The 25,673-nt window shown below is 41.6% G+C and overlaps 1 protein-coding gene across 22 annotated transcripts in view; it reads left to right on the forward strand.

Annotated features, from left to right (window-relative positions):
• mapk8ip3 (mitogen-activated protein kinase 8 interacting protein 3) overlaps positions 1 to 25,673 on the forward strand; it is a 210,818-nt gene that overhangs the window by 128,478 nt on the left and 56,667 nt on the right. For 17 of the 22 annotated variants that reach the window (XM_041229732.1, XM_041229743.1, XM_041229734.1 and 14 more), the window contains 4 exons: positions 9,039 to 9,187; positions 14,450 to 14,506; positions 17,540 to 17,710; positions 23,644 to 23,803. In XM_041229732.1, coding sequence (XP_041085666.1) covers positions 9,039 to 9,187; positions 14,450 to 14,506; positions 17,540 to 17,710; positions 23,644 to 23,803 — 537 coding nt within the window. The remainder of the gene's footprint in view (positions 1 to 9,038; positions 9,188 to 14,449; positions 14,507 to 17,539; positions 17,711 to 23,643; positions 23,804 to 25,673) is intronic. The other 5 variants (XM_041229741.1, XM_041229748.1, XM_041229750.1 and 2 more) reach the window with 1 other exon arrangement.

Genomic DNA, 25,673 nt, shown 5'->3' on the forward strand with positions numbered 1-25,673 from the left:
AGGAACGCTCCGCTTTTGGTCCAGTTCTTCCACGCTGAGGAGACAGAGAGATGTGGAGTTTGGTGAAGCTGAGCGCTTGCTTGTGCTCAGCATTTAATAAATGAACAAGCAGAAAATAAAAAGGTTGTAACAAAAAACAGCATACGGCACTTGAGGCCAAATTAAACAGACAAACAAAATGAATTAACACTAAACGAAATAGACACTAACAAACAGCGGATGAACAGACAAACATGGTGAGTGAAATCAATTATTTACTTTTCCTTCTCTTTGTTTTTAATTATCTCCTCTCCACCCATTCTCGACTCACCGAACACACAACCCTGAGTGAGTGAAAGTGCAGCTTATCGAGACTCAATTGCTTATCAATCATTCAGTTGGGGTCTCGGTACAACTGCACGTGAATTAATAAGTGCAACTTCCCTTGCTCACATATTATTACATTTTACCTGCACATGCTGTGCAATCCTTGTGCCTAAATACAAATATACATTTTAAACACTTGTGCTTGTAACCCATATTACATCCTGTGTACCAATGGCTATACACCAGCATTAACACACTACACGCAACATACAACACAGAAATACACAACATTGCCACATACCCCCCCCCCTTTGTGCGTAGCACACATGGCCTCAATGGCCACCTCCCCCCTTAAATTCCCAAAGTCTCGCTCAAAGTCCCGGGCCAAGAACAGGGACTTTAAGGGGTTCATGGGTGGCAATGTTGCCAGTAGCCAGGCTGCTACAGGCAATGTTGTCAGCAGACGTGCTCTCCTCCTGCTGTACCACTGGCAGCGGAAATACTGCCAATGGTGAGGCTGTCGGCAGACGTGCTGACAGCTCCCAGACTGACTCCTTCAGCCGGTGCAATTCCAGCATTGGAAAAGCTGCTGGGGTTTGTGGTCTCCCCCCCCCCATAGCCGGCAGCTCCCTCTTGTGGGACTCCAGCCACCAGAACTCCTGCAGCAAAATTGCTGCGGGGGAAGGTAGTCTCCTGACCTCTCCCCCTTCTTCATAGCCAGCAGCTCCCTCTGGTGGGGCTCCGGCCACACTGAGCCCTGCGGCCAAGCAGAGCTGACAGCGACCCCTGGCGAAGCAGTTCCGGCGACCCCAGGCAAAGCAGAGCCGGCAGCCCCAGGCGAAGGCAGCAGCAGACCCTCGAGAGGTGAACTTGGTAGGGGAGCCCCTGACCATAGAGGCGGCAGTGGGAGCTCTGCTTCTTCCTCGTACCCTGCCACCGGTGGCTCCACAGGCAATGCGGGGCAACAGGCAGCAACAGGCAGCCCCAGGTGATGCCAGGCAGACATCCTTGGGAGAAGCGAGGCAGGCATCCCCAAGCGATAACGTGAAGGCATCCTTGGCCGGTGCAGTGCAGACATCCCTGAGTGATGACGGAGTGAGGACCAGTCGTCATGTTGTGGTTTGCCACTATGGTGGAGGTGGCGGAGGCAGCTCCTGCTGCTCTGCTCCTGGCGGTGGAGGTGGTGGAGGCAGAGGCAGCTCCTGCTGCTCTCCACCTGCCGGTGGATGTGGAAACAGCATGTAGCCTCCTGGCGACAGAGGTGGGAGCAGCGTGTAGCCTCCTGGTGACGGAGGTGTGAGCGGCGTGTAGCCTCCTGGTGACGGAGGTGTGAGCGGCGTGTAGCCTCCTGGCGACAGAGGTGGGAGCTGTGTCTCGGTACAACTGCACGTGAATTAATAAGTGAAATTCCCCGTGCTCACATATTATTACATTTTACCTGCATGTGAGGTGTTGTGCAATCCTCGTGCCTAAATACAAATATACATTTTAAACACTCATGTTCGTAACCCATATTCATCCCATGTACCATGTACCAATGGCTATATACCAACATTAACACACTACACGCAAAATACAACACAGAAATACATATAGGGGCAGGGCAACATTGCACAGTTGTTTACCACTTTCAAATAATACAGTGGCACAGAGAATTGACTACATTTCTCAAGACATGGAAGATCAACTACAGAAGAATTGTTATGTGCTCTCGAACTCCCCAAAGAAACTACAAGTGCTGAAGTATTTAAAGCTGTCAATGAATATATAACTGGCCATGGTCTCGATTGGAAATGTTGTGTGGGAATCTGCACAGATGACCGGACATCATTCTGGTGTTGTGGCTAAAGTGAAAGAAGTTGCCCAGAATGTGAGTCAATGCACTGTTTCATTCACCGGGATATGCTGGCGACAAAAAAAAGTCAGGAGAATTGCACAATGTTCTCAATACAGTTGTGAAGGTGGTGAACTATGTTAGAGCCTGGGCTTTAAATTCCTGATTGTTCACGTGCTTGTGCGATGAAATGGGTGCACAACATAGCCAGCTGTTGTTGCACACAGAAATACGTTGGCTATCCTGGGGCAAAGTAATATCGAGAGTTTTCGAGCTAAGAAAGGAACTTGCCAGGTTCCTCCTGGAAAATAAGTCTGTGGGCAGAGAATTTCAGGGATTTCGAATGGCTTGCAAAGTTGGCATATTTGGCTGACATGTTTTCATCATTGAATGATCTGAACCTGGAATACAACATTGACAATTGTATCCAGACTTTCCAGACCAGCAAAGTATTCCTCTAGGGGTTGACAGCCAGGACATGCTTCAAAAGCGCTTGCCATTCAAGCTTCGTCCTCAAGCAAAATGGCTAGTGTGTTTTGGATGGCAGATAAAGTCACTGCATTCAAAAACATATTGCAAATGTGGAGTAGTCGTGTTTCCAAACATTGTTTCGATATGTATCCAGTACTGCTAGAAGAGCTAGGTGATGCCAATGAACAGGTCTTGAATAATTTGGTTGACATAATTGGTCAGCATTTAAAATCTTTGAGTGAAAAATTTGAAGATTATTTTCCTACAGCGAGGGATCCCAGAATTGTAAAGGAATGGATTCGAGATCCTTTCATTTCAAAGACCGGAGCATCATTATCCACAATGCAGGAAGATCAACTGATTGAGTTATCGAATGACAATGGTTTGAAGCTGCAGTTTCAAGCAGGGGAATCTCTGGAAGCATTTTGGATAAAGACAAGGCCAGAATACCCCGAACTTAGTAGAATCGCATTGCAATCATTGCTGCCTTTCTCCTCCACATATCTCTGAGACTCTTTCAGCCAAGACCGCTATAAAAACAAAGTATCGGAATAAACTTGACATTCATGCATCGCTGAGTTTGCTTGCGGCTCAGAAACAAGCACAGAAATTTCACCAGAAGCATCACGTCACCTCCACCACCCAGAACACCTCACTTGGTAAGTTTTTATTTTCTCAGTAGATTTACAGCTGTATTTTAAAAACAAAGAGGTACCAAGTTACATCCGAATGTAACTAATGCTAATATGTGTGTTTAGCAAAGTGCAATAAACAGATAATCCAGTGATAATTTTCACTTGTACATTATAATTCTATGGTAATTCATTTAAAGTAATTATTATTTTTTAAAATGTGTCATTTAATTATTTTCATTTTTAGCGTTGTTTTCTGTTACCTATCTGCCATTGAAAGGTTTTCTCTGCTTTTTCCAGAGAAAAAACGACTAGAGACCTAGAGGGTCTGACATCAGACTGGAAAGGGAAAATTGTAATGTCGGACCTGGTCCGACATAGGACCGCAAAAGGTTAATAAAGTGTTCAAGCGAATACAGTTTTTTGGGGGTTTTTTGGGCTGAATGATCTGGATGTCGGAGAGCATCGAGGTGTCAGAGAGCTCTCCCTCCTCATCCTCGTCCTCTTCCACAAATGCCTCCCATTCCTCGGCCGAATCCTCATCTTTGGCTCCCGACTCATCTTCCAGCTGACAGGATTCCGCCGAGGGCTTCCTGCTAGCCTCCTTTCCTGTGCAGGGAAGGTCACTTAATGCTTTTCGACCTTCGCAAGGCCCATCGTACCTTCCAAGAGCGATACCCTGACAATAAGATTGGGTTCTCGTCATTTGCAGCTCTGCAGCCTAAGTGGTGCATATTTCCTGGAGTTCTGGGACTCACTCTGTGTGCGTCTGTACGTACCATCAGAACGTAAAGTTGATGTTAAAGGCGACTGGTGCTCAGCAGGACTACAAAAGCTTGCTTGATAAGACTGTGTGCTACCTTGAGGAAGAAGCTTGAATGACAGACGCTTTTGAAGCATGTCCTGGCTGTCAACCCTTAGAGGAATACTTTGCTGGTCTGGAAAGTCTGGATACAGTTGACAATGTTGTGTTCCATCAGTAGGTGTATGTTGATCACTCCAACCTGCTGACTTGGAGCGATCAACGCTCCAAGAGAACCACTAGCAAACTCAGACCACAACATGGCCTCATTTGAAGTGTTTTTTAAAACCCCAAAAGTAATGACTAAAGCTAAGGTTTACAATTTTAGAAAAGCAAACTATGAAGGTATGAAACAGAGACTAACAGAAGTAGATTGGAGTAAAATAGAGAAAACATCCACAGAAGAAGGATGGCTGTTCTTCAGAAATGTAGTACTAGAGGCGCAAAACAATTACATCCCTAAAATAGACAAATATAAATGTAAAACTTAATGGCCAAAATGGTTTAATAGATCAATTTAAAAAAATATTCAGCGAAAAAAGGCACTTTACAGAGCGTTAAAAAGGGACCAAAAAGAAAGTACACAGAAAGAGTACACCGAACTGCAAACGTAAGTCAAAAAGGAAGTTAGAAAGGCCAAGAGAGAAATAGAAATGAACATTGCTAAGGGGGCTAAAACCAATTCCAAAATGTTTTTCCAATATTACAACAGCAAGAGAACATTCAAAGAGGAGGTTAAATGTCTAAGAGATACAAATGGCAAAATCGTAGATGAAGAAAAAAAATAGCAAATATTTAAAAGATTACTTTTCACAAGTTTTTACAAAGCAGGATACGGACAACATGCCCACATGTCATCCAGTTCCTGTCCAGTTTTAAATAACTTTAGCATAACAGTGTTAAAGGGACTAGGAGCTCTTAAATAAACAAATCCCCTGGGCCGGATGAGATCCTCCCAATAGTACTCAAAGAAATGAAAGAAGTTATTTACAAACCGCTAACCAAGATCACGCAGCAGTCTCTTGACACAGGGGTGGTACCAAAAGACTGAAAAATTGCAAACGTAATACGGATCCACAAAAAGGGAAACAAAACTGAACCAGGTAACTACAGACCAGTAAGCCCGACTTCTGTTATATGCAAACTTATGGAAACTATAATAAGATCCAAAATGGAAAATTACCTATATGGTAACAGGGTCCTGGGAGACAGTCAACATGGTTTTAGGAAAGGGAGATCGTGTCTAACTAACTTGCTTGATTTTTTTGAGGATGCAACATCAATAATGGATAATTGCAAAGCATATGACATGGTTTATTTAGATTTCCAGAAAGCTTCTGACAAAGTCTCGCACAAAAGATTAATTCTCAAACTGAATGCAGTAGGGATTCAAGGAAACACATGCACATGGATTAGGGAGTGGTTAACATGTAGAAAACAGAAAGTACTGATTAGAGGAGAAACCTCAGAATGGAGTGTGGTAACCAGTGGAGTATCACAGGGATCAGTATTAGGTCCTCTGCTATTCCTAATCTACATTAATGATTTAGATTCTGGTATAGTAAGCAAACTTGTTAAATTTGCAGATGACACAAAAATAGGAGGAGTGGCAAACACTGTTGCAGCAGCAAAGGTTATTCAAAATGACCTGGACAAGATTCAGATCTGGGCAGACACATGGCAAATTACATTCAATCGAGAAAAGTATAAGGTACTGCACACAAGAAATAATAATGTGCATTATAAATATCACGTGGGAGATACTGAAATTGGAGAAGGAATCTAAGAAAAAGACCTAGGAGTTTTTGTTGACTCAGAAATGTCTTCATCTAGACAATGTGGGGAAGCTATAAAAAAGGCCAACAAGATGCTCGGATACATTGTGAAAAGTGTTGAATTTAAATCAAGGGAAGTAATGTTAAAACTGTACAATGCATTAGTAAGACCTCATCTTGAATATTGTGTTCAGTTTTGGTCACCTCGCTATAAAAAAGATATTGCTGCTCTAGAAAGAGTGCAAAGAAGAGCAACCAGAATTATTCTGGGTTTAAAAGGCATGTCATTTGCAGACAGGCTAAAAGAATTGAATCTGTTCAGTCTTGAACAAAGAAGACTATGCGTTGACCTAATTCAAGCATTCAAAATTCTAAAAGGTATTGACAATGTCAACCCAAGGGACTTTTTTGACCTGAAAAAAGAAACAAGGACCAGGGGTCACAAATGGAGATTAGACAAAGGAGCATTCAGAACAGAAAATAGGAGGCACTTTTTTACACAGAGAATCGTGAGGGTCTGGAATCAACTCCCCAGTAATGTTGTTGAAGCTGACACCATGGGATCCTTCAAGAAGCTGCTTGGTGAGATTCTGGGATCAGTAATCTACTAACAACCAAACAGGCAAGATGGGCTGAATGGCCTCCTCTCGTTTGTAAACTTTCTTATGTTCTCATGTTCTTATGACTTGACGGAGAAGGTAGAAGATTTCAAAAGAATCCTGATTTTGAGCCTGCAGATGCATCATTTCATTGCCATGAGTCAAAGCAACCTCCTGAGGTTCCTGAAAGATCTGAAAGAGGACCATGCCACCTGTCTGCTCGATTTTGCAGAACATTATAGTTTTGTGATCCAAGACACTGCCCAAAGATTTCACTGGGACAATTCTCAGGCAGCACACCGTTTGTGTTCTACTTCCATCGGGACGGTGAACTTTAGCACATGAGTGTTGCAGTGATGAGTAATGAAATGTAACTCTCCATGTCAACAGTGTATGCATTTCAGAAGGAAGTAATTCCTTTGATCAAGAGGGAGATCACCGCAGAATGGCATTACTTTTTGCCACATCTCACAGAAAAAGTCTGTGTGGTGGTGTGGGAGGTACTGTTAAGAGCAGCATGAGCTAGTCTTCAAGGCAACATCATTCTTACACCTTACCAGCTGTATGAAAATGCGAAAGGACAAGTAACCAGTGTTCAGGTCATGTTCGTCTCTGAAGAACAGGTTGAAGAGAACCATCCTTTCCTTAATGCCAGATATGGTGACACCCTAGCCATCACCGGCTCCAGGGAAGCACACCACTTTGTACCCCAGGCAAGATAAAGGTCTCATTTACCAGTCAAAGTACAGAATTCTGTATGGTGACAGTGTTGAAGGGCACAATTGTCCAAGAGGGTCCAGCTCAGCTGCGTCTACAAGTTGGTCACTGGGTGAAGGTGTTGAATGACAATAACATGTTCCCTGGAGAAGTTGAGAAATTCTCTGATGATGGAGCACAAGGTTATGCATCCTGCCAGACTAAACACCTTCAAATGGCCCTGATTTGATGATTACTGAACTTTGTTATGTGTGGTTTCTAAAGCAGTTGTTAACCAACCCCATTCTGCATGCAACTTTTAAAATGATTTAAGATCCTTACCTTTTCGTGTAGTTATATACTTGCCATAAGAACTGAGATTTTTTGTTTGATTCCAGTAAGAGTAGACATGAAATTCTAGTGACGCCTTAAGTTGTTAGAACATAAGAACATAAGAAAGTTTACAAACGAGAGGAGGCCATTCGGCCCATCTTGCTCGTTTGGTTGTTAGTAGCTTATTGATCCCAAAATCTCATCAAGCAGCTTCTTGAAGGATCCCAGGGTGTCAGCTTCAACAACATTACTGGGGAGTTGATTCCAGACCCTCACAATTCTCTGTGTAAAAAAGTGTCTCCTATTTTCTGTTCTGAATGCCCCTTTTTCTAAACTCCATTTGTGACCCCTGGTCCTTGTTTCTTTTTTCAGGCTGAAAAAGTCCCTTGGGTCGACACTATCAATACCTTTTAGAATTTTGAATGCTTGAATTAGGTCGCCACGTAGTCTTCTTTGTTAACCCCTCTGTTAACCCCTCTAGTTCCTTAAGTTTATCGTGGTAATCAATTTTTGGGGTTTTATATCAGTTTTTAGTTTTTAAAACCAACTAATTGGAGGTTTTGGTAGTTTCAAAGTTTTGGTAAGTTGGTCACTGTAACAAAATAAATCTAAGTTCCACACGTAAGTTCATAACCCCTCAGCTCCAAGCTAGTGTCACTGGAAGCACAACCTGTCAATTTTAACTCTAGATCTAACCCCAGACAATGAAAAATTGAAGAATAATGGCAGTTCGGTTAGGATTATGTGGTACTTTAGCTTCACCAAAGTTGCCATAAGCAATGGTCAAATGCATGACAAATGCAACTTCAAAAATCCAAAATACCAAAATGTTTTGCTTGATTCTTGTAGATTTCATCAACATCTATCCAAAAATATCTTTGGATGATTTTTGTAGCCTACCCACATTGTTTTAGCCTTAACTTGGTAGAAATACCAAAAATTCAAATTTCAGAGGGGTTAATGACCAGTTGGGGCACTTGACACCAAAAGTGCTTCACAAAATTTGGTCCCTAAGGTTCTTACAGCAATATTAACATTTTAGGACCCGCATCCCCTACAGGGTAAAGGGTTGGGCTGAAGTTCTAATAAAACTCGTCTCTACCCCTCATTTTGCAACTTGAAGTGTGTTAGGTGCTCCTGGTATTTTTTTCTCGCAATCCCTATTCATTACGAGTCGAACAAGGTGCTACACATGATGGCATCATCTAAGTTGAGCCCAGGGTAATTTTTCTGGTCAGGGTCACTTTTTCACTTTAGATTGACCTTGCCAGGTCACAGCTCGAAGGGAAAATTAAAAAAAGAAAAAAAGATTAGGATTTCTGAAATCAGTGGGCCCGAAAACCCCCAGGTGAATTTTCCTAGCAAAATTTCAGACGGTCGGACATTGGTTCTGGTTGAGGTGGTATGTGTGCGTGTGTCCCTGGCTCTCTCACTGACTCTCTCCTATCTGTGTGTGTGTGTGTGTGTGTGTGTGTGTGTGTGTGTGTGTGCCTGGCTCTCACGCTCCCCCTCTCATTCTCTCACTGTCTCCCTCTCTTCTTTCTCTCTCTCTCTCTCTCACTCTTTCTCTCACTGTCTCTCTCTCTGCAGTACTCTTCCCCACTGCAGGATGATGTGTCCATGACCCAGCGGCGGCGCTTCACTCGGATAGAGATGGCTCGTGTGCTCATGGAGAGGAACCAGTACAAGGAGAGGCTGATGGAGTTGCAGGAGGCTGTGCGATGGACTGAGATGATCAGGTGAGCAGAGAGCAGAGGGGCAGCTTAGTGTAGGTTACTACAGTTACAAACACATTGGTAATGTTCATCAATTTGAAACATTAGGAACTTTATATCCAGTAATTTAACAAAAATGCAGAATTGGGGAAGTTAAAAGTAATTTTAAAAAGTAATCCATTACTGTTACAAGTTACTTGAACACATCACTACGTGTCCTAGTTTTATCACCCTAAATACTTAAATGGTACCTGTAGTGATAGTGAATATATAATCATTTCAATAGAGAACAATTGATTTCATTATTTCCGAACACTGCTAGTCTATACGTGCAGCTAACACAGTAATTTGCGACTGCGCTTATCTGGTTATTATGGATGAAAAAAGTCAAATAGAAGGGTACTTATATGAACCGTTGAGGTCCAACTGCTCCAGCCTAACTTTTTCAGACAGCAAGAAGGCTCCAAATACTTGTTGCATTTGTAGTAAGTGTGTTTTATGGAAACACTGCTGCAATCATTTTTGTCTATGTGTCAATTATTTTTATACAAAACCTCCATACTGTGTACTGTAACTGGTCGAGACACTTATTATATTATTATTATTATTATTATTATTATTATTATTATTATTATTATTATTATTATCAGTAGTAGCTGTTTGCAGCCCCTGTACATTTTATTAGAAATCCTGGGGTTTACAGCCTTATGTGGTCTACCTAGTAAGAAGGTTTATTATCCTGAAAGAGTTAGGGAGAGGTACCGTTGTGAAAGAGAAAGGAAACACACAAACAGGCAGTTTCAACCTAAAAATACAATAATTGTAATCGGTAAAAAATTACAAATACCACTAATTTCAGTACAACAGATACTAACTTGTAATAATAGCACTCCAGCCAGAGTAAAACTGCAGCAGAGAGAAAATAATAATTTCTACAATGAGTACAGAGAAAACAGCATGGAGCCACTACACACATACGAGAAAACAGCATGGAGCCACTACACACATACGAGAAAACAGCATGGAGCCACTACACACATACGAGAAAACAGCATGGAGCCACTACACACATACGAGAAAACAGCATGGAGCCACTACACACATACAAGAAAACAGCATGGAGCCACTACACACATACGAGAAAACAGCATGGAGCCACTACACACATACGAGAAAACAGCATGGAGCCACTACACACATACGAGAAAACAGCATGGAGCCACTACACACATACGAGAAAACAGCATACAGCCACTACACACATACGAGAAAACAGCATGGAGCCACTACACACATACGAGAAAACAGTGACAAGTGTGGTTCTCCATAATAGGAGATGTGGGGACCACTGGGAATAGATGCCTTGGCACACCAGTGGCAGAGGCTTCTGTTATACACCTTTGTATACTCGCCCTGCTCCCGCAGTGCCTGGAAAAAAATCAGTCAGGACCAGGCCATGGTGCTCCTAGAAGCCCCATATTGGCCCAGGAGGGTTTTCAACCCTGATGCATCTCCTGTGCGGCCAGCTGTGGAGACTGCCGATGCACTGCGACCTGCTCAGTCAGGCACAGGGGACCTTGTGGCATCCTGACCCATCGAGCCTGCAGCTCTGGGTCAGGCCCCTGAACGGCCCCCACAACTTGTCCCATGACACTAATGCTGGAAATTTTTTAAAGAGTCGCATTGGCTTCACAATATATGTCATAATAATAAAGAAGTACCAGCTGTATATAAATCAGTAATATTGTTACATTGCTCAAATTATAACATATAATTCTCAAAAGTTTTACTAAACTTAGATAACAGTATTAGGCCGTTTTAATGAATACTTTACCATTTTTCAATTATCACAACATATTTTTTCTTTCTTTACTTGACCATTTGCATCCTTGTGGCCTGCATAAAATTTCAATAAATATTGTTTTTTTCCCAATTTAAATTGCACATGTCTAGATAGGTTTTCTGACAGTAATCTCAGTGAATTTGGTGAGGATATATCATTATTTCAGTGAGGATTTATCATTATTTCAGTGAGGATTTATCATTATTTTAGTGAGGATTTATCGTTATTTCAGTGAGGATTTATCATTATTTCAGTGAGGATTTATCGTTATTTCAGTGAGGATTTATCGTTATTTCAGTGAGGATTTATCGTTATTTTAGTGAGGATTTATCATTATTTCAGACCTAGTTGGGTTTTACTTTCATTCTTTTACTTCCAATATTTTGTCACGTTTTAAGCATTTAAAATAATTTCAAATCCGGCCAAGGTAATAACCACTGTTATCGACCAAACTAAGCGTTAGAGCTGTTAGTTTTTCAATCAATGAGGTAAGAAGAGTTTCTGAAGAAATCCATTACATCAGACTGGAAAGAGAAAATCGTAATGCCTGACCTGGTTCGACATAGGACTGCAAAGGGTTAAACCAATTTTAAGATAAGTCGAGTCTTTGACATGCCGAGCTTGAGTCAAGTCGAGTCGAGTCACCTATCTGTCTCATGTCGAGTCGAGTCTTTGACATGCCAAGCTCGAGTCGAGTCACCTGTCTTGAGTCAAATCGAGTCTTTGATATGCTAAGCTCAAGTCGAGTCATCTATCTGTCTCGAGTTGAGTCTTTGACATGCCAAGCACGAGACGAGTCGAGTCACCTCTCTGTCTCGACTCAATTCAAGTCATTAGTTCTGACTGTTCGAGACAGTTTAATTTAATCAGATTCATTTTACAGGAGATTATCAATCTACAAGTAAAAAGAAAAGAACATTTCAATTAAAAGTACAAAATTGAGATGTTTTGTCTCCATTTCAGTGAATTCACCATTCATTGGCCTATTTATAAGCAGATTTTTGCTATTGACCATACGGCCATTTTACCTTTGCTCAAGTGGATTGGATGGATACAGTAATGGATACCACAAAACAAAAGAATGCATTTAACTATTTTTTTTTTACAATTTTGCTGATGGCAGCATTTTGTAACCTTTTCTCAACAGTGAAACTCCCTGATAGTTTTTTTTTTTTTTTCAGATACCTTAACAATATGAAAGGAAATTTTGTGATATAGAGATCTTGCTTCTAGGCCTTAAAACTCAGCAGTTACAAAGGAAAACCGTCCAAATAATACAACTGAGGCAAAATCAGAGTTTAAAAACCATTGCACATATATGCTCCAGTTCAAAATCAATAAACTCAACCTAATTTGCTTAATATTAAGAAAGAAATGTATCTTAGAAGGCTAAGAGTTTAGCATAATAATGTGTGTTACAAAATAAGTATTTTTTAGATAAAAAGGGTTGTTCACTAATATGTTTAAAACAAATAGTGAAAATATTTCATCGTACCATTAACCCTTTAACCACCTATACTCTAAATAAAATCATCAATGTAGTTAAATTGTGCAAACATACAGTAAGGCTAAGAGGTCAATTGTGTTTTGAATAACCATACTAATGTAAAAGTCTGCGATTGTAGCTGCTGTTTCATAAACACATGCAAAATACTCAGCAGTGCAAACAAACTTTTTTTTTACCTGTGTAATAATTGATCTGTTCACCCACAACGACAAAATTCACAGACCACTTCTTAAAAATCTATTGAAAACAGTGCAGTTCCGTCCTCAACCAACTTTGGTTTGGCAATGTTGATTGTGCCTGTTCCCAAGACCATGCTGCTCTGGTCTGGTCTACCCATTTTAATTTTTCATGAATTTATTCTTTTAGAAAGAAAAACATTTTTAACCAAACTAACTCTAAAACATCTATCCAACATGCAAATCCTGATGTATTAAATTAATCAAACTGGTCTAATTAATAATAATTAAAGCGCCAGGGGGTTGTTTGTGTTCATTTCTTGTACAGTGAGTTATTACATTAAAGTTTGTGTGCAAAAGTTTTTTGGGGTTTTTCTTTTTAGTTTGTAAGCTTGTACATGAGTTTGGATTCTTTTTTGTTTTCTACAAACTGTGTCACAGGCTCAAAGAGCAGCATTGGTGTACAATTTTCAGGATTATTTTCAGTAATGTTGTTGAAGCTGACACCCTGGGATCCTTCAAGAAGCTGCTTGATGAGATTCTGGGATCAATAAGCTACTAACAACCAAACGAGCAAGATGGGCCGAATGGCCTCCTCTCGTTTGTAAGCTTTCTTATGTTTTTATGTTCTTATGATTCAGGTCTTTAGGAGCTAAATACCCATTCGATAAAGGTTACATTTCTATTTCAGGGAACCAGGGCTATGATAATAACATAACGTTCTTCTGAGTTCTACTGTAGTTCGACTTCTCTTTTGATTTTCTTGTGTTTCTGTGCCATTGTGTTTCCTGTGCAGAGTAAAGGAGACTCTTGGAATTGAAACAGTGAGACTCATGAGTTGTCGATGGTGTAAATGGCACTGAAGCTGTGTTCTTAGTAACCAGGGTAGTTTTCACATTAGTTGAACAGCTGAATCACACTGTTAGATACGTAAGTTCTCTGGTTCACTGTTTGCTTCCAGTTTCGGAAACCAGGAAGAACAGCAAATCTATTACGAGAGCCAGTTAGTGTGCACCAGCCTAGATACTCGTTAGAGCAAGAAAAATAGGACATACATTACAGTAGAATGCCCTACACAGAAAGTAACTGTCACCTTGTAAAACTGAAATAAATTAGGAGACATGAATTCTGCATGTTCTAGCCGAGGGTGCGGTTGATCCAGGTGCTCCCTACGAGGGATTACTGTACTGCTTTAGGTTAAAGGAAGCTGTCAATGTCTGTGTCGTCTTCTTGGGTTATCTGTTTGCACTTGCACTTCCTGGGTCATTTCACCTCAGCAGTGTCTTCTGGGTCATGTTACTGACTGAAAGCATGGCAGTCAAGAGGGGAAGCAGTTGGCTGGTTAACAACAGGAAAAAAACGTTGAAGTGTTAATTAAAAGCATGGCTTGCAAACAGAGAACAGTTTACTATACCATGGGTTTGGGAACTAGACATTTGAGGGTTAGGGTTACAGATTGAATGGAAGTACACAACCTGTAAGAGTAATGGAAATGTTTTAGTTACAATCACTTTAAAAATGTTTGACAAATTATACAGGTGTTGTAGACATTGAGATAATGTTATAATTAGTACAACTAAAATAAACTAAAATGAATTAACATACAACCATAACTCTTTCTCAGTTTCTATAATGTCAACACGTTTGTCAATTAATTTTATTATGTTTCTTTTAGTATTGCTACATTTTCTACCGTAATTGTGGGTGAAATGTTTGAGGTCCTGTGACATGTAACTGGAAAGCTGTATGTCTTTTTCCAGGGCCTCTCGTGAAAACCCCCAAATGCAAGAGAAGAAAAAGTCTACCATCTGGCAGTTGTAAGTATTGCGGTCTGTCCTGTATGGTGAGTGTGAATGGGTATGGATAAAAACCTCGGTGAGTGTGTTTGGATTGATGGCCTGGTTTTTGACGGTGTTCTGTTTAGAGGCTCAGGTCTGTTTGTAACACTTAAAGTACACAGTGCTAACAAATAATTCCCTTCAGTCTCACCAAATATGTATTGCCATCATTTCGTAGGCCTCAGATGTTTCTATATAAAAAACAAACATAAAGATGAATTAGATTTGATAATGTTTATTTAGTCAAACACTTCAAGGAGTTGACAGGAAGTACAAATACAAAACATGTCAGTCATAGGAAAGCAATGATTACTACTCAAATGCGAAACAAATGTGTCTGGCTTCTGGGAGTTTGAGAAAATAAATGGAAACGCTTACAGTGTTCTTGGACCAGTCATTGTCTAAAAAAAACAAAAAAACATTCAGGATAGTTTTCTACAAGGGCTCAAACTCCCAGAAGCAGCTCACATGTCAGATGCATTCCTTCAACAGGAAGTGCAGCACGGAAAAGAGTGCAGGAGACTTTCGCCAGTTTTATTGTTTATGAATGCTATGAAAAAAATACCATTCAAAATCAAATCTACATTTAATATAATGTGCGCCTCCTTCATATAGGAAAATGTGAGCTCTCCAATGTGATGGCAATAGATATCAGATAAGAGTTATTTTGTAGTATTTGAATAAGCTTGTTAAATCAATCTGTAAGTTCAAGTAGTAGTAAAAAGCAAGTACAGTTGTCACCGCTTAGAACGGGAGCATTTGTGTTAATGTGATTCACCTGCAGTAAGCAATTGACGGTATAAACTCCCACACAATAACCTGACATTCAAAATGTCCCCCAGTCACCAGTACAGTAATCAAAACAAACAAGCGTGTATGCGGTTAAAAATCTTTATTAAGACACTCATTACACTAATAAAGAAAAATGTATTAAAACCTATGAATGTAATAAAAAGTAAGAGCAAAAAAGTAATGCAAGCGCAGAAATGTACAGTACAGGTAGGCTGCATTACTGCAAATTGTTTCCAGCGAAGAGCTCTGTGATACACATCTTGATGTTTTTTTTTTTTTTTTTTTTTGTTTTTTTTTTGCAAGTATGGGTGGCAAACTTTCAGCGTTTTCCAAAAAATCCTGGTTGCTTCCCCACAGCATGCCACAGTGTTACAATGCAGCACACACGCTTATGTCATCAGTGTCTGTTTCAGGCAGAGCATCCTGGTCGCCAAGGTGACACAGCTAAGAATTCTTCCTCTGACATCCCCTCTGGTGTTGTCAGAGTTTCAGGTTCAGTTCTATTTTAATCAGCACTCTCCTCCTCAATTACCGAAACCCCAGCTTTTTTGAAGCAACATTGTTTGCTGACTGACAGAGTTCCAAGCGTGCTTTAGCAAGCGCATTGCTTTTCTCTTTCCAGCCATACTGCTGCAGTCAGTGCTGTTTTTTCAAACTGTAAACCCAACACTGCGTACAGGGGTTAAATAGCCAAGGTACAGTACAGGGGTAATCACTCCATAACGAGGTGCAAACAGCTGATTGATCAATCTGTCAAGCTTTTACTACAGTAAAGTGCTGCTTTTTGTATTGAAATATATGTGAATGGCAAGGTAACAAGGTGAAATCAGCTGATTGGTGGATTATTAAGAGTGATTACTGCAGTAATAAGCAATCCATTTGTTATTTAAATCTATGTGAATGGCACATACTGAAATCCAAACAGCTGGCAAACGGCAAATGCTATTTATCCGATGTAAATGGCTGCCTGAAATAACCCTGTACGGTGTAAGTGGTGGATACTGTATCCCAAATTACCCTTACCTGTTTGTGATATTTGCAATAACATTTCTCACGGGAATTACTCAAACAGTGTTTTTTATTTATCAGTGAGTTTAGGATTTTGTGGCAGAGTGGCTGCTGACAATGAACATGTGCAGAAGTGATGCAGTGCAGGAATAATCACAGGCAGACAACCCAACCCAGGAAATGAACTGTCAGGCCAGCCCATCCAAAGACTTTCCCTTTCGCTACTCAGTGCCCTCACAGGTCGGGAGGGAGATTTACAACCAGAAGTCATTATATTTCTGTCACAGATCTGCTCTTCAGTTCTTGTTGCCTGCCATTGATAACATGGGCTAGATCAGCCAAAGTGGCTTTATAGAAGTCAAAGCCATACGTTTTCTTGTCAATACACTGTTGAATACAAGATGGTACTACTGTAGCTCTTACTAATATAACTACACTGGCTAAATTGGTGTACATTACATAGGTATATTGCAGGCAACTAGAAATAAACAGCTCCTGAGCTCAAAGCACCTTACTGCTCTAGCAGACTAGAAATAAACAGCTCCTGAATGCGCACACAATAAAATTACTGGAAATTAACTCAAACTTTCATATAAGATCTTGTTAGTAGTCTTAAGCTGTTTTTTTTTTTTTTGAAAAGGCCGCTTGAAAACAATAGACTGTCAGTCATTCACTCAGGCAGAGAGGAGAGACAAATCTAATTACAGCTAAACTCATTGTGTAAATACAAATATTAAAGCAGAATACCATTCTGTATAATCAAAATACAATTGTTTTCTGTGTGGCCATCAATGTGACTGCTCCCGGGGCTTTTAGGTATAATGTAATATATCTCCTTTATTTCTGCACTCCGGTGTTTCATGCTTTGTGAGAATATTTAATACATTATTTAATAAGAAAATTACATTTTAAAACCAAAAACTGCCAAAATGACTGCAACAGGGCTTCAAGTGTTAAGATACAACTTGACAAAGGTTTGAGATCAGACAGCTACTAGATAGGCTGAATGGCCTCCTCTTGTTCGTAAATGTTCTTATATATCAACGTCTACTACCACTGTATCGTGTGCTTCTTTGGACATTTGAGACCTTTTTAGTGAATGGAAGCGCACAACAAGCAACGTTTATGGAATTATTTTGTTAGCTACACTTTAGATGAAAATAACCAAGACTTTAAATCCATTGTCCCTCTCTCCCTCCCTCCCTCCTGCAGTTTCGCCCGTCTCTTCAGCTCTTCCTCCAGCCCGCCCCCTGCCAAGCGGCCCTACACTGCGGTCAACATCCACTACAAGTCCCCCACACCGTCCGGATTCGCCCAGCGCCGCAACCACACCATGTGCCAGATCTCTACCGCGGGTCGCACGCTCCAGTTTTTCCCGGAAGAGTGAGTACCCAGGGACAGGATCGCACTGTTCCCCAAACCAGCCTCTGCACGCAGCCTTCTGTCTGTCCCTCCATTCACCAGCTTTAACTTTTTTTGGTTTTAATGACTGTATCATTTCAAAAGGAATTTTTTTTTTTTAGGTGATTTACTGTAAAAAAGAAATTAAACATTTCTGGAGGGGATTTTGTGATAGTTTCAAAAGATATTGAAAGTATATAAAGAGCTAACAAAATAATCCCAGTAAATCTTATCAAATATGCATTATCATCACATCATAGATCTGTATGAAATTATTGTATGAAAAGGCGCTCACATTATGTTAAAATGTTAAGGGGGGCTTGCAAGTGGTGCATCCAGTAAAGGCGCTCCACGTGGAGTGCAGGTGTGCTACAGTCTGGAGATGGCAGTTTCGAATCCATTGCCGACTGCGACCGGGGGTTCCTAAGGGGTGGCGCACAATTGACAGAGTGCAGCCATTCAGATCTGTGTTGTCCTCTGGCACTATAGATCTGGTGGCTTCGCTGTGGATCTGCAACGCGAAAAATGACAGCTTGGCAGGAACACGTTTCTGAGGACGTGTGTCTCAGCCTCCGTTTCCTGAGTCGCCAGGGGGTTGCAGGAGTGAACCGGGCCATTCCAAATTGGGAGAAAACTGGGGTAAAAACCATTAGCGACAACTAAATTTAAAAAAAAAAGGACTCCTAGAAGCCAGACTCATTGGCTGAGATTTAAGTCCCATTCCCTGCTTTTCCTGTAACTGATGCGTTTTCAATGTCTGCTTCTTGCGACCTCTTGAATTTGCCCAGTAGTGAAACATTGAAGTATCTGCAAGGAGCATTCGTTAAATATTCTTCTCTAACAGCGTCAAATAAATTACCATCACTAAATCTAATTCACCTTTACCACAATGTGTATGAATGTGACTAATAATTACAATAATAATACAATAATAGATTAGATTCAAAACAAAGATATGGACAATTAGAAAAAAACGAGGTTCACACCAGTAACAGAAGAATTTAAATAAGTGTTTTTAAAAGAGCAAGAAAGTGAAAATACAGGAAGAAACACACTTGCTGACATAAACGTCACAAAGTCGTGTTTGCGTTCAGTGGGAGAAACGAGAGAATTTCATCAGATACATTTGAGAAGACGTGGACACTTGTGCATTACTGCACAAAACCAATTCAAGACATATTATTGTGTGATAATATATTCTGACCCATATATTATACTATTTGTATCTTATGCTAGATTATATTAGATTATAAGATTTTCTGGAATTATTTTGGCACGCAGTTTGCTGTAAACTAAATTATGTTCCCTTTCAAGTAGGGAATATTAACCATTACAAGGTGTTCCACCTTTAAGACATCCGAACTTGAAACTTTAAACCACAGATTTCTCGTCAGAGCAGTGTGACGTGGCTGCTGCTCCCCCCCAGAGAGCCTAAAGGAGCTGTGCACACTGGCAACGATGCAATGTCCTTTTCAGCTAATCCTGAATACTTGAGAGAGCACTGATATTAAATGATTACCTTTCTAATTACCTTTCTTCACATTTTTTGGCTTTGCTTTTTAAATGTTGAATTAATATATTGAATTGCTGAAGTAAAATGGTTTGTTTCTAGCCTTTCTTGTGTTTTCAGCTGAGTGCTGGTATAAAATCCTGTTGCGGCCTATTGCCTCGCGGGAATCCTGCAGCTCAAGTGCCGTCCTTCCTGGGATCCTTCGCACTCATTCGGCTGTGCAATATTCTACTCCTTGGAGTTCAAAAAGAAATGAATAAATAAATAAATAAATAAATAATTTAAAATTATTGTCCAACCGTGTTCTCTTCGAGTTCCAGTTGTGTGTAAATTATATTGTATGTTATTTTGATATTGTTTATATTGTTAATCTTACAAAGTAAGGATTGAAACGAAACCAAGCAGCTACTGGGGGCGTGCCTACTTTAGCAGCTTGATGCAGTATCAGTGTAGCTATGAGCACAGTTTTACAAAGGCTTGTTTACAAGCAGCCTGCTTCCAGTCTCGTGTCTCTACTAACTGGAAGGTTAGCCAGTGGTTGTGTTACAAAGGGCACTCCCCTGTTAATACACTACTAACGGTAACTGCGACACTGTCATTCCCGCTGATGGTGCCAATACCTGGACTAAGTGCACCATGTCGGTACTGAGTCCAGAACCAAGTACCCAGAGTACTGGTACCAAGTGACTCTGACTACTGTGTACACTATCTGTATACTGTGCATGCTGACAATGTCTGTTGTTTAACTGACACTGACTCTTATGTGCTGACACTGTCTATATTGTACACCGCTGTCTATTGTGCACTATCACTATATTCTAAGTGCATTGTCACTGTCCATATTGGGCACAGATACTAACTTATGTGTGCATGTTGTGCGTACCGATGCTATATTCTAGGTGCATTGAGCACTGTGTGTACTGATGCTATATTCTGGGTGCATTGAGCACTGTGCACCACGCTGTGCATGAACACTGTCCATATTGTGCACAGACACTAATTGTTGTGTGCACCAATACTCTATTGCGTACAATAACTCTGTATACTGTAAGCAGTGACACTGTATACTCTGTGTACTGACACTGTCCGTTTTGTCTACACTGACACTGTCTGTCGTGTGCACTGGCATGGTCTACTGTGTGCGCTACTGTTTGTACTGAGTGTTTCTAACATGCCTTGGTTTGTGTTTCTTGCAAGGCCAAGTTGCCTCTAGAGGACCGACATGTTAAATGCAGCACAGTGGTACCCTGCACCTGATTTTCGCGGAGGCCGGCATACTTTCAGTCACCCTGTTCCTAGGCAACAGGAACAGGTTGCACCTCAGGTGAAGAAGCACCACAGACCCTTGGGTGCTCAACACTGTGCAAACTGGTTAATCACTCCAGTTTCAACACGGCCCTCTTCCCTTCCGGGGCGTGACAATAACAACTGTCGCAGACCCACAAGCTGCCATTCAGGTGGCTCGGGAGGTAGCAGCTCTGCTGCGAAAGCGGCCATTTGCGTAGTAGACCCCTCCAACTATTACAGGTATTTTCTGGTGCCAAAAAGTAATAGCAGCCTCAGAACTATTGTCGATCTCAGACAGGTTAATCTGTATCTGAGTCACAGGATGCTGACTTCACAACAGCTGTTGCAGCCCATCAGGCCAGAAGACCCCAACCTGTCGAGCCTATTGCTCTGGGTCTGGCCCCGGAACTGCATTTGAGCCATCTGGGGTTATCAAACAGGGTGACTGACACCCTGCAAAACGCCAGGGCAGCCTCTAACCGTTCCCAATATGGGTACAAGTGGGGAGTGTTTCAGGTGTGGTGCCTGTCTCGTGAGTTTGAACCCATGACATGCCCCATGGCAGTTATACTGCAATTTCTACAGGACCATTTTGATGAGGGGAAATCCCCATCTACTTTAAAGGTCTGTTTGGCAGCCACCTTGATCTGCCATGTAAAAATAGATTCAGTCTCCCCAGGAGTTCATTTCCTGGCAAGGCAATTTTTGAAAGGCACCCAGTGGTGAAGGATGTGGTTCCTTGTTGGAGGTTGAATGTAGTGTACTGATGAAACCGCAGTTTGAGCCCATGCACTCAGCTGAGCTGAAATTTTTGTCTTTCAAATTTTCAAATTAAGCGAGTGAGTGAAATGCATTTTCAGTATCGAAAACCAGAACAAAGGTTACCCTTCATACAGGCCAGACCAAAGGTTACCCCTGGCTTTTTTGCCGAAAACCATCTCGGCTTTTCATGTTAACCAGTTGGTGGACTTTCCATCTCCCTCCTTTCCAATCTGACAGGGAGCACCAGCTCCATACCCTTTGCCAAGTGAAGGCATTAGCACATTATACTGACAGGACTAAAAACTGGAGGCAGTCAAGGTCCCAAGGACAGGCTCTGTCTAAGCAGCGTGTGTCTAAATGGTTGACAGGCACAGATAAGACTGCTTATGAACTGGCCAATCTGCCCCTGCCTGAGAAGCTCATCGGCCATTCCACCAGGGGTCAGGCCGCTTCATGGGCTTTGTTCCAGGGTGCATCTGTCCAAGACATATGCAATGCAGCAGTGTAGTTTTCCCCCCAGACTTTCACTAGGTTCTACCGACTAAATGTTGTAGATCCGCATAACCCTGGTTTTGGCACTTGAATGCTGAGGGCGGCTTCTCAGTCTACCCTCACAACAGAACATTAGGTGAATTTACGATTGGTGAGCAGTGAGCTGAGGACCTCACCCCCCTGGCGGCGCTTAGCCGGTTGTGCGCTGCCCCTTGGGAACTCCCGTCCATGGTCGGCAGTGGAATAGCCTGGAATCGAACTGGCGACCTCCAGGCCATGCGCCACTCGGGAGCCACTTACTGGAATAGTTTTGTTAGGAACGTGTGCTTTAAGTGAAAAGAAGCTCTCAATTCAAACCCTGTAACAGAGGGGGAGAGCTGTGCTGACTCTTCTGGTGCGTTCATAGTGCTGCAGGAAGAGGACAGCAGCATTACAATATCTGTCTGTCAATCATGGCAGTGATACGGAGATGTGGGAGAGAGGGTGCATGGGCTTTCCCTCTCACAGAGTGGCTGAGAGGTCAGCCTTGGGGGGGATTGCTGGCCATAAAAGTAACGTTCTGCTGTTCCCTCAGGTCTGCCCCTCTAAGAAGTAGGAGAAAAAGACAAAAACAAAAGAAACCCAAAGAGAAGAAAATAAAAATATTGGTACCGGGGAAACCTTGGGCAGACCCCATAAGTGTAAAGAAAGCAGGCTGAGGGAGCGGTGAAGTGTAGGACGGGGACCCAGGCTGAGTGGATAGCGACGGTCGGGATAATGCTGCCGAGTGGAGCACATTTTGTTATTATTATTTTTTCAGAACACTGAAAGCGCCAGAGTATCAGTTTATCTGTGGGTATTCCTGTGGACCTGTTTACCATCGCTGGTATTCAGGCCACAGGCAACAGCATCCTCTGCGGTCTAAAATAAATCATCACAAGTACAAAAAAATAAATAAATAAAACTGGGCACCTGTGCAGTGTTTTAAGTACGCCCTTCTGTCTCCCGTGTGTCAGTGAATTACCCACCACCCTTCCACAGGCCCTAAGTAGCCGATGTCACAAAGCCAGCACATGTCGAGTCTGCTGAGGCCAAGGACTGAGTGGCAGGGGAGGCTCAGGACAGGACTGTGTGCTTTTTATTTCATTTTTTTTAACAAATAAATAAATTGAAATAATAGTACATTTGGACACATAAAAATGTTAACTTGCTCCAAGTTATTATCATTTTCCTCTGAATCTGTCTTTACCTGGCTTTGAACTGCTTTCAGCTTGTCTGGTGATTCCTGTGCCGCCCACATTCCATTCAGATCATGTGACAATGTGACCTTTCAGCTGCTCCTGCCACCCCTCCTTTATTCTACATGTGTGAGGGCTGACAGAGTCGATTACATTGTGATTTGAATGGAATGAGGAAGGCTATTCAATCCTGGCATTTAAGGTTCCCCAGACAAGCTGAAAGCAGCTCAAAGCCAGATGAAGGCAAATTTTGAGAACAAGGATAATAACTCGAGATTAGTGCAACAGATCCAGTCAGATGGATTGCATACAGTAAAAAAGCAATTCAAATAACACTGAAGCTGTGTACTCTTCAAAGCAAGTCCCAAATATCATAGCAGTCTGTGTCTGGCTCCCTCGCTGGTGAAATCCATCAGAACACGTGGGATATAACTCATGGTTGAGTGCTGTCTCTGTGTCTATAGAAACACAAAATCAGTTAAATAAGTTTGGTGAACAGGACCTAGATGAGGCTGTTCATATTAAACACTAAATCAAAAGCTTCCTTCCTTTGCTGCTGTGGGGTGTGCCTGCTGCCCTGTCCTGTAGCTGAGCTGTGTGGCTGATGTTGGTGCTGTTACTGCTCTCTCTCTCGTTTCTGACTGTAGATTGGGCAGTAATGGTGTTGCGTCTCTCCTCAGCGACTGCGCGCTGTCGGCCCGGCGAGAGCAGCGGCGTGAGCAGTACCGCCAGGTCCGAGAGCACATGCGCAGCGATGACGGGCTCATGCAGGCGTGCGGCTGGAGCCTGCCCCCGCGCTTCAAACAGGTACATTTATAAACAGTCTTTAATCACACATCATGGGTAAGAATCAAAATTCTTGCAAGGGTCGCAGCATATCCACATCACGCTCTCTCCTGCAACAATGCTTGTTTTCTGTTCCCCAATACACCACTCATTTCAATCACCAGCATTGCTGCAGGAAGGAGCATGATCAGGATACCCTGAAAAAAAATGCTCTATTGATTTTCCTATGATGTGTGAATGAAAATCTATAAAAATAATCAAGACGATTTAAAACTAATGCTGTGATATGAAGAACACCGGATACAGCAGGTAAAGTAATGTGATTCTCTCAACACTGCAGGGGTTCTAGAATTTATATTTATTTATTTTTATTTTATTTATCAACATCATGGCTGAAAACATTGAAATAATATATATAATATACATACATACATACATACATACATACAGTGGCTGTCAAAAGTATTCACCCCCCTTGGACTTTTCCACATTTTATTGTGTTACAACATGGAATCAAAATGGATTTAATTAGGACTTTTTGACACTGATTAACACAAAAAAGTCCATAATGTCAAAGTGAAAAATAAAATGGACATATTGTTCTAAATTAATTACAAATACAAAACAGAAAATAATTGATTGCATAAGTATTCACCCCCCTGACTCAGTACTTGGTACTTAGCAGCAATTACAGCTGTGAGTCTTTTGGGGTAAGTCTCTACCAGGTTTGCACATCTGGATCATGCAATATTCACCCATTCTTCTTGGCAAAATTGTTCAAGCTCTGTCAACTTGCATGGGAATCATTGGTGAACAGCAGTCTTCACATAGATTCTTAATCGGATTCAAGTCCAGGCTTTGACCGGGACATTCATTCAGGATATTCACTTGCTTGTTTTTAAGCAACTCCAGTGTTGCTTTGGCTGTGTGCTTGGGGTCATTGTCCTGCTGAAAGGTAAATCTCCTTCCCAGTCTTAGGTCTTTTGCAGACTGAAGCAGGTTTTCCTCAAGGATTTGTCTGTATTTACCTCCATCCACTTTGCCCACTACCCTGACAAGCTTCCCAGTCTCTGCTGATGAAAAGCATCCTCAAAGCATGATGCTGCCACCATCATGCTTCACAGTAGGGATGGTGTTACCGGGTGATGTGCTGTGTTGGGTTTGCGCCAGACATAACGCTTTGCATTTAGGCCAAATAGTTCAGTTTTTGTTTCATCGGACCACAGATTCTGTTGTCACATCTTTTCAGAGTCTCCCACATGCCTTTTTGCAAATTCCAAGCAGGATTTTACATGAGCTTTTTTTTCAGAAATGGCTTCCTTCTTGCCTTTCTTCCATACAGGTCAGATTTGTGGAGTACCTCAGCTGTTGTTGACACATGGACAGTTTCTCCCATCTCAGTCATGGAATGCTGTAGGTCTTTCAGAGTTGTAATTGGCCTCTTGGTGGCTTCTCTGACCAATGCCCTTCTTACCCGCCTACTCAGTTTGGGAGGACGGCCTGCTCTAAATAGATTCTGAGTGGTGCCGTATACCTTCCACTTCTTAATAATCAACATGACTGTGCTCCAAGGGATATTCAATGCCTTTGAAGTCTTTTATACCCCCCGGATCTGTGCCTTTCCACTTTATCCTGGAGTTGTTTTGAAAGCTCCTTGGTCTTAATGGTAGTATCTTTGCTTTGAATGCACTACCCACTGTGGGACCTTGCAGAGACAGGTGTACTTAATCTGAATTCATGTGAACCACTTTTATTGCACACAGATTGACTCAATTTAACTTATTGTGTGAATTCTGAAGGCAACTGGTTGCACCTGAGCTTATTTAGGAGTGTCATAGCAAAGGGGGTGAATACTTATCTAGTGAAGACTTTTCAGGTTTTTATTTTTAAT

Source organism: Polyodon spathula, chromosome 26 (genome assembly GCF_017654505.1).
Source record: "Polyodon spathula isolate WHYD16114869_AA chromosome 26, ASM1765450v1, whole genome shotgun sequence".
Lineage (NCBI taxonomy): Eukaryota > Metazoa > Chordata > Actinopteri > Acipenseriformes > Polyodontidae > Polyodon > Polyodon spathula.